Genomic DNA, 9629 nt, shown 5'->3' on the forward strand with positions numbered 1-9629 from the left:
TCTTTATATTTCATATTTTAGAATTTATAATATTCATGATTATTTACACATAAATTTTTATACGCATATATATTTAAACATATATATATATCTATTTTTAGATTTTTATATGTATTCATATTTATATTCCGTATATTTATGTTTTAAATTTTTAAATTTATTATGTTACCATGTTATGTTGGATGTATATCTTTCAAAATATTAAATATTGATTTCCTGAATATATTATTGATGAGTTCTATGAATGTATTAATGATATAAAATACATATATATATATATTCTGCAATGGACTGGCGTCCCGTCCAGCTAGGGGGAACACATACGCTATAGAAACCAGGAAACTGGGCCCATGAGCCTGGCTAGGCTTGAAAAGGGCGCAGAAGAAGAATATATATATTGGGTTGGTGCATAATTATTGTGGCCTTTTTTTCAACAGATTTTATTTAACAAAAACATCTTTAAATGACGGTCCAACTGTCTGCCAGGCAAATGGGAAGCAGTAATTGAAGTAGATGGTGAATATGCTCTGGAATAATTTAAAGTTGTTTTTGTTGAATAAAATTTGTTGAAAAAAAACCGCAATAATTATGCACCAACCCAATATATATATATATATATATGCACACATGCATACACACATATACACAAAGCTTAAATAAAAGATGGACTGGTCATAGTGAGAATACCTTTGATCACAGGTTTGTTCAATCAAGGATGACTTGGTCTAAACAACAGCACCGACAACTAAATTCAATAATTCCATAACAGTATGGCTAATGAAGAACAATATGTCTCACTCATAAGCTTAACAAAAATAGCTTCAACAAAATTAGAACTCACGAATATATGGTTAGTGAATCAGCAACTAAATGTCATAATCACTAAACAAAGGCGTTTTATTTCTTTAATGCAGAAAGGATACATTTCTGGAGATTGACTCCAGATATTGGTTTTCTTAATAAAGACGATCTTTTGGGTGTCATGTTTTGAGAACTAAAACTGGAATAGATAAAGAAAAACAAAATTATATATTATAATTAAATAACTGGGATTAATTGCTCAGATATGCTATTTAATTGATAAAAAAAGAGTTAATGGTTATATTTGTAATGCATTGAAGTGCAGGCATGGTTGTGTGGTGAAGGAGTTCATTTGATAACCACACAATTTTAGGTTCAATCCCACTGTGATTCCATTGTGTAGCATCTTGGCTAAGTGCCTTCAACTTAGACTCAAGTCAACCTCAGCCTTGTAAATCAAACTGGGTAGAAACCTGTTAGCTGGTCTATGAAAAAAATACAAAAGAAAAAAGAAGGCCAGTTTCTTGGATTTTCCAGCAAATATATTTCCCTTAGTCCATTGTAGCAATCCATACTTTTGCCAGCTGTGTGTACTGGAGCAACGTGAAATGAAGTGTTTTGTTCGAGACAGAATGCATCACCTCATCCAGGAATTGAAACCACAATCTTATGACTATGAATGCAACACCTTAACCACTAAGCCATGTGTCTCCACAACTGTTCTATACCACTGCTGCCACCACCAAACTCCTGGGCAACTTAACTAGGGTAAGCATTCAAACCCTAGTTCTGAGGGTACTGAGATCTTTCTCTGATCCTCTATCAGTCTAATCCTGTGAAATGTATTATGACCACTGTTCTTTTATCTTTAACCCTTTAGCATTCACATTACTCTGTCAAAGGTAATTGCTTATATATTCACATTGTTTTGAATTAATCATGCATTATCTTGTGGTTTTTTTAGATTTCAACAATGTGATTGTACATTTTTACAATGACATTGAAGGGTAGGTGTGATAGGCTGAATCAGGCTAGTTTCATCATAAAACAGAATATTTGGGGTAGATATGGCTGGTTTAAATGCAAAAGTTAAACCATGAAAAAAAAAATTCAGGAAAAAACTTAAGCTCTCTCACTTAATATTTTTATCATTGTTTTACGATCATAGTTTTAACATCTACTTTTTCATGCTTGCATGGATCAGATGAGAGTCAGTTTGGCTGGAATGTTTTTTTTTATGGCTGGATGCTCTTCTTGATGCCAACCTCCATCTCTTTCCAAATGAGATCATAATATCCTAGTTTATTAACCAATAAACAGTTCAGACATGCTGATGCAGAGAACTGGAAATAAACAACACCAGCTGAATGGGCCTGTATGGACTTGTCAAGAAGCACACAAGATTGTAGTTATTTGTTTTAGAAAAATGCCATCCAGGAGTTGAATAAAATTCACATCACATTTGTAGAGAGTATTTTTTCTATTAAGAGCACTGATCTGTCATCAAAGACCAGTTCCATTGAGTATTTGTGTTACATCTCTGATGGTAACACATGTTCTTTCCATTCTACATATTCCTTTAAATATAATTAGGCATCGGTAAATCTGGAAAACTTGCCTCAGTGAATTCCATCCAACCTATGTAAACATGGGAAAGTGGACATGAAAACTAACCCTAGCATTTGGAAGTCAAGCTTCATATTATCGACACTAGAAAGGGTGAAAAGCAGAATTGCCTTGAGTGGGGTTTTGTACTCACAATACAAGGGGCCACTAATAAATGCTGTGAAGCATTTGGTCCAGCACTCTTATGATTCTACCAATCAACTGGCCCTTGATGGTGCCCATTGTTCTCAAGTTTAACAATAGATTAAGCAAGTATATATATATATATATATACACGCTTGAGAAGACCTGGCAAGCCAAGAGAAATCGTAGCCATGGCCGATGCCAGTGTTGCATAACTGACCTGTTTAAATGTACCCTTCAATCCTCAGGCAATATGTTGTGCCTGAGAAGACCTGTTTAGTCAAGCGAAATTGTAGTCAAGGCCGATGCCAGTGCCACTGGCATGTAAAAGGCACCATTTGAGCATGACCAATGCCAGTGCCGCCTGACTGGCATCCGAGTTGGTGACATGTAAAAAGCATTCATTGCACTCTTGGAGTCGTTGCTGTTAGGAAGGGCATCCAGCTGTAGAAACCTTGCCAGATCAGACTGGAGCCTCGTGCAGCCTCCCAGCTTGCCAGTCCTCAGTTAAACCGTCCAACCCATGCCAGCATAGAAAGCGGACGTTAAACGACGATGATGATGATATACATATTATATACATAATTTTTTGTGCGGTTTACACATTAAAAGCACCCAGCACACACTGTAAAGCATATCAGATATACATTCCTATCATCAACTGCCAAACGGATATATTTCATATAGAGATATATATGAAATACAGTCAAACTTCTATGGAATTGTGTGTGTGACAAGTATGAAAAAGATATATCTTACCCTGACATTGCAAACCTTGAAAGGTCGCATAAAGAATCCTCATCAGACATATTTCTTAATTAGTTGATGGTGTTAGCAGAGGAATAGCCTGCTGTAGCAGAGAATAAAGAAAATATTCAATATATCACTTCAGGAAACATTAACCATCATTTATAATAGAGTTGGCGAAGTGATTCTGAAATAACAATATAAAGAACATAAATAGTAATCAGAAAAAATCAATAAAAACGTGATTATCAACAACTAGAAGTGTGGAGTTGAGAGTGAAATCTCTACCTGAAACTAATAGTTTTAAATGTTTACGTTTCATAAATTTAGAAGTTGATAATTAACTGTAGAAACCTTTGTCATAAAAATGAATCCCTAGATTATTGAATATGGGTTTAATCCCCTATTAAACGTAATAAAATTTCAAATTGAACTAGACTTTCCTTTCTATTACAGGCACAAGGCCTGAAATGCTAAGGGAAGTTAGAAGCTAATCACACCGACTTCAGTGTTGAAGTGATGCTTATTTTGTCGAATCGGAAAGGATGGGAGGCGAAGTCGACCACGATTATACTTGAACGCAGAACGTAAAGAGAAGAAATTTCGCTTAGCATTTTGTCCGGAGTGCTAACGATTCTGCCAGCTCGCCGTTTTACATTAGGGAAATAACTTCAAATATATGAAACGGTTCTGAACAGAAAGATGACAGATTGATATTTTGAGCAGGAGACAAATGGACAATGTTCCGGCTTTTTCTCAAAGACATTAACGAACTATATAGTAGGTCTGTACAATTCCAGATTGATGACATAGAACATCGTTACCCAAACTTTTTGGAAACACGGTTTTATTCAAGAAAAATTTCCCACGGACGGTGGGATCACGAGCATAACAAAACACAATAAAGTGCATAATATATAATAAAAAATATATTACTTATACAATACCTATGTTCATATACATACAACAAGCCTTCCCGGGTTCATCAATTGTAGAGTTGTCAAGGAAGTGGCTTGTTTTATGTACATGAACATATTTATAGCTACATAATACAATGCTCAACGAAATAGAAGATTTAAAGATTTATTCTTTCTCTGCGGCCAGCTACTAAATGATGCGCGGCCGGGTGGTTGGGGGACACTTGGTACAGAAGACAATAAACCCAAACACATCTTTTGGCATGGGAATTTGAATGTCCGTAAATTCAAAAATAGTCAAATATTGAAAAATAAGAAAGGGATTCTCGTATCTTTAGTTAGTTTTACTGAAGCAAATGAAGGTGTGTATTTCTGAAGAATACGATCCCGTGTTTATTGTAGGATTCAAATTGTCATTTTATTTCCCGCTGCATTGGATACATTCAAGTGAATCGCATCTATTTACCAAAGAAAAAGAAACTCGCACATGTTGGAGAAAGAATAATAACAGTAACAACGAACGTAAACGCAAGGAGAAATAACAGAGATTTTTTTTTCTTTTAAATAATTTCTAGACATAAAACAGTAAAAATAGTTTAAACGAAATAAAAAGCTGCAGGAAATACAAATCTTACCTAATTAAAACGTTAAACAGAAGAACTTGGCGCTGAATGAAACGGTGTGGAACTGGTAGGCGGACTTCTACACATTTGAATTAAAATATTCCAATAAGTCATAACACTATCTGAGAATTCAATTTATCAGTATAATAAGCATAAAAAAAAACTTTTTATTTTTTCCCCACAAGTTAAATTAATATTTTATTCTGGTTTGAAAAGCATTTGCATTGCAGAAAGTATTTTAAAAGGGTATAACGTTTCCCTATACACCGTTAAATTAAAAATTAGAAAGGTTTGTGCAAAAGCGAAACGAATACATACATTTTATTTTTAAACGTCAAATTACACTAACATTTAATTTGCTATTTCGTTTCTACAGCCTTGGACAGTATTGTAATGGGAAACAACGTTCATACTTCCATCGCGGGTATTAACAGTATAGTTTGAAGTGGTTTTAACCAAGAATTGAAACTGACTCTTTTTTTATTCTTACTTGGAGCTTGTCACTCTCAGGAACTCACCACGAATAATGTTTATGTAATTTTCTTTATTTCTTACATTAGCATAAGACTAGAAAATTTGTGGTGATAATTACGATGAAGGTTTCATCTCAAAATATGATAGATACTCTGCTAGGTAGACATTTGGCATAGTTGTCCCACGAAGTACCATAACTCATGGAAAAAGAAAAGGGCTCGGAGGCTGGAGTTGAATATGTAAGAAAGAAAATATAGAAATTCTTGTGAAAAAACGATGAGTTAATAAAAAAGAACTTTAAAATTTCTAGAATTTCGTTTCGTTGTCGAAGCCATGAAAAAATTTACATTCACTCCTCGCATTTTGCCTTCCTTTCTTATGCCGAACCCAGCATGGCGACACCATCGAAAAAACGTGACGTTGAAGAAATGGATGTTCAATCAGATGAAGATGATGACGACTTGGATGATTATTCCTCAAGTGAAGAGGAAGATGAAGACGGTATCGCAGATGAGGTATAAACAGCTATAATATCTTTTGTTTGGGACAATTTTACTATCATTTATGACATTTCTTAAAACTGAATTTTAAAAATATATTTGTATATTTCTGCGTTTCTTTTATAAATTACTGCAATAGAAGTGATTTTTCTATTAATGAGTAGGAATTAACATTCTTATGGTCTTCAGCTAAGATCGCATCGCCATATACGGCAACACCGTGAAATCACAGCTGTTCCTTGTTAGTGTGTATATATATATGTGTATACATAAAACAGTTATATAACTTAAGTTTCGTATCTACAGCCTCATTTTCGTTCGATTTCTTTCCACCAACTAAAGTGATTGTCGTTATACGTTAATCCAATATATAGCTGGTATTGATGCCATATGTTATACGAATTACGATATAGATAATCTTGACAAGTAATACTAAACGTGCGTTCGGTACCCGGTTTGCTCGACATGCTAGAAATAGCAGCCGAATCTCAATTACACCTTACTGTCCTAAAATTGGAGGTACACATGCTGTGACACTTATTCCTTTTCCTCCTCCCTCATCATTATTATGCCGGATAATCTAATCCTAATTACACTGTTTAAAGAAAAAAGTCAGCTTAACATTGAGTGGTGAAAACAATTATCAGATGAGCAAAAGGGATCTGAAAGTTTCATTATTTAAACCATTTCGGTAAATATGGGAGACAACCTTTGATATAATCTTTTATCATTTAACGTCCATGTTCTATGCTGGCATGGGTTGGGCGTTTTGACTGGCTCCGATGTGTTCAAAGACTACGTCGTCCTCCAGTGTCTACTTTGACATGATTTCTACGGCTAGGTGCCCTTCCTAACGCGAACCACTTTACAGCGTGTACCGGGTGCTTTTTTTCGCGGCACCATTGCTTGCGAGCTCGCCATGCAACTCGCAAGACTATAAAACACAAGGTGGGTAGCGGCTCTATACTAGGATGCGAGTATGGCACATGTTACTAAGCCTAGCTGTACTAACGAACCCTTTGCCTGCGACTGACCCTGGTTCTATGAAACAAACTTCTCGTTTTAAAGTGACCTGAACTAAAACTTTCATCAAAATTCCATATCAATTTGTTCTAAACACCGGTTCTTATAATGGCAATGTTATTTTACTAAATTTTTCATTATTCTCAAAATTAATTGAAATAAAGGCAATGTATTCCAACAGGAATATGGTAACAACAGAATCAGCCCTTTTGATACCAACCTCTCCTGAGACTGCTCTTACTTCTGATGCAAACTTTCTGCTTTAAAGTAATTTAAATTAAAGACATTCCATAAAATAAAAAGATCCTGTTAATTTGTGTTCCAAACACCAGCTTAATAATGACAAAGCTATTTTACCAAATTCTTCATTATTTTCAAAATAAATTGACACAAATGAGTATTTCAACAGGAATGTGATAACAAAAATGTTTAAATGATCTAAATTAAAACCTTCCATCAAAATTTCCTGTTAATTTATGTTCCAAACACCAGATTAATAACGACAAAAGTTAATTTACGAAATTCTTCATTATTTCCAAAATGAATTGAAACAGAATCAGTGTAGTTCAAAAGAAATATAGTAAGAATAAGGTTAAAGTGATCTAAATTAAAAGAAAGTTCCGTGTTAATTTATGTTCCAAATATCAACTTAAAAATGAAAAAGTTATTCTACTAAATTCTTCATTATTTTCAAAATTAATTGGAAGAAAGGCAGAGTATATTTCAACAGAAATATGGTAACAAAAGGATTAAAGTGATCTCATTGTTAAATACTGTTCTAACATTTGTCTCATTTCAGGATGTCCAAGTAGATTTTGAAGCAGTGCCACCCACTGATGCCGATGCTAATGGTATCCGTACTCTACTCTCACAGGTAAATCCCATTCTGTATTGTATTAGTATCTCACTCTCACATAAACAATCATCATCATCATTTAACGTCCGCTTTCCATGCTAGCATGGGTTGGACGATTTGACTGAGGACTGGTGGAACCCGAAGGCTACACCAGGCTCCAATCTGATTTGTCAGAGTTTCTACAGCTGGATGCCCTTCCTAATGCCACCCACTCCGAGAGTGTAGTGGGTGTTTTACGTGCCACCAGCACAAGGGCCAGTCAGGCGGTACTGGCGACGGCCACGCTCGAAATGGTGTATTTTATGTGCCACCTGCACAGGAGCCAGTCCATTTATCAGCATTTTAGATTTCAATAAGAAAACTGGAACTTATAAGATAAAAATAATCTTAGATCACCATATATCTTTCACCCTCCTCATCTACCATGCCTGCCCCTCTTTCTCACCCAGTTTTGCTACCTACCCAACATCATCTCTCTTTTGTTTTTCTCCTGTCTGCTGTTTCATCATTACTATTCTGCTGGTCAGTACTGTCAGTCATCTCCTACTCTCCCCTCGATCACTCCCACCTTCTCTTTGGCAATGTGAGTAGTCACGTAGCTCTTCTACAACAAGAAACCTGTTCTGCTTTGGCTCTTTCTCTCAAACTTTTATCTATCTTTTGCTCTTCATCTCCTAACAAAGTTATCCCCACTCCCCAGGATTCATACTCTAGTAGATTGCATGATGGTGTCACTCGTGCTGATGGCACATGAAAGTGCACCCAGTACAGGCTGTAAAGTGGTTGTCTTAAAGAAAGGCATCCAGCTGTAGAAGCCATGCCTAAGTAGACATTGGTGCTCTTCATCATCATCATTTAACATTCATTTTCCATGCTGGCTTGGGTTGGATGGTTTGACCAGGGTTGGTAAGCTGAGGGGCTGCACCAAACTCCAGTCTGATTTGACATGGTTTCTATGGCTGGATGCCCTTCCTAATGCCAAAAAACAGAAGCAGTGTATTTCAAGAGAAACATGGTAACAAAAAGGGTTAAAAATGTTTAAAAATCAATGAGAAATGTCTTTTATATCTTTAATGTTAATTATTTCATACCTATCTTTTTGAGAAAAGTATCCACTATTTCATGAAATATGGGGTTACGGAGATTTCAGTTGAAAGTATTACATTGATAGGATTATTGTGTTTAAATAATAAAATATTTGTTTTCTTTTGCAGCTGTTCCTGAAAGCAAATATCAACCTTGGTCAGTTAGCCGATACCATCATATCACAGAATTACATTGGATGTGTCCTCAAGGTATTAAACACTTTTGTCACAAACTTTTATGTGTGGCTGGATGGTTTTTTTTCTTTTTTATTTAGCAGCAGTTTAACCCTTTCATTACCGTATTTATTTTGAGATGCTCTGTGTTTCTTTCAATTAATTTTAAATGTAACAAAGAATTTAGTAAAATAACTTAGTTACCATTAAGCTACTGTTAGGAACATAAATTATGACTAAGGTTTGGTGAAAGATTTTAATTAAGAAATTTTGAAAACAAGACATTTGTACTACAGAGCCAGAGGTGGTTTCAGCCGGGTTGGTATCAAAAGGGTTAGGAATTGTTTCTCTATTATATATTTTAACCCTTTTGTTACCATATTGCTGTTGAGATGCTCTGTGTTTCTTTCAATTAATTTTAAATATATCAAAGAATTTAGTAAAATAACTTAGTTATGATTCAGTTAGTGTTAGGAACATAAATTGTGACAAAGGTTTGGTAGAAGATTTTAATTCAAAATTTATGAAAACAGGACATTTGTACTACAGAGCCAGAAGTGGTTTCTATCAGAAGGTTCATACTCATTGTCATCTGAGCTCGACGTCTGTATAAAACATTTGTATATAAAACAAAAAAAAAACCAGATAAAAATCAAGAAATGCTGAGAATTGACATATAA

The 9629-nt window shown here is 35.0% G+C and overlaps 2 protein-coding genes across 3 annotated transcripts in view; one reads left to right on the forward strand and one right to left on the reverse strand.

Annotated features, from left to right (window-relative positions):
- The window catches only part of LOC106872989 (nuclear pore complex protein Nup107), a 36531-nt gene extending 31462 nt beyond the window's left edge, over positions 1–5069 (reverse strand). Inside the window, exons 1-3 of one of the 2 annotated variants that reach the window (XM_014920179.2) lie at positions 4850–5069; positions 3310–3400; positions 924–1000 (exon numbers count right to left, since the gene is read on the reverse strand). In XM_014920179.2, coding sequence (XP_014775665.1) covers positions 924–1000; positions 3310–3359 — 127 coding nt within the window. In that variant the 5' untranslated portion in view covers positions 3360–3400; positions 4850–5069. Of the gene's footprint in view, positions 1–923; positions 1001–3309; positions 3485–4849 lie in introns of both variants that reach the window. The other variant, XM_014920178.2, reaches the window with a different exon arrangement.
- Positions 5070–5644: 575 nt separating this feature from the next.
- Positions 5645–9629, forward strand: part of LOC106872987 (BRCA2 and CDKN1A-interacting protein) — an 11444-nt gene continuing 7459 nt past the window's right edge. Inside the window, exons 1-3 of the mRNA XM_052975664.1 lie at positions 5645–5826; positions 7634–7708; positions 8905–9069. Coding sequence (XP_052831624.1) covers positions 5704–5826; positions 7634–7708; positions 8905–9069 — 363 coding nt within the window. The 5' untranslated portion in view covers positions 5645–5703. The remainder of the gene's footprint in view (positions 5827–7633; positions 7709–8904; positions 9070–9629) is intronic.

This window comes from Octopus bimaculoides, chromosome 22 (assembly GCF_001194135.2).
Source record: "Octopus bimaculoides isolate UCB-OBI-ISO-001 chromosome 22, ASM119413v2, whole genome shotgun sequence".
Classification (NCBI taxonomy): domain Eukaryota; kingdom Metazoa; phylum Mollusca; class Cephalopoda; order Octopoda; family Octopodidae; genus Octopus; species Octopus bimaculoides.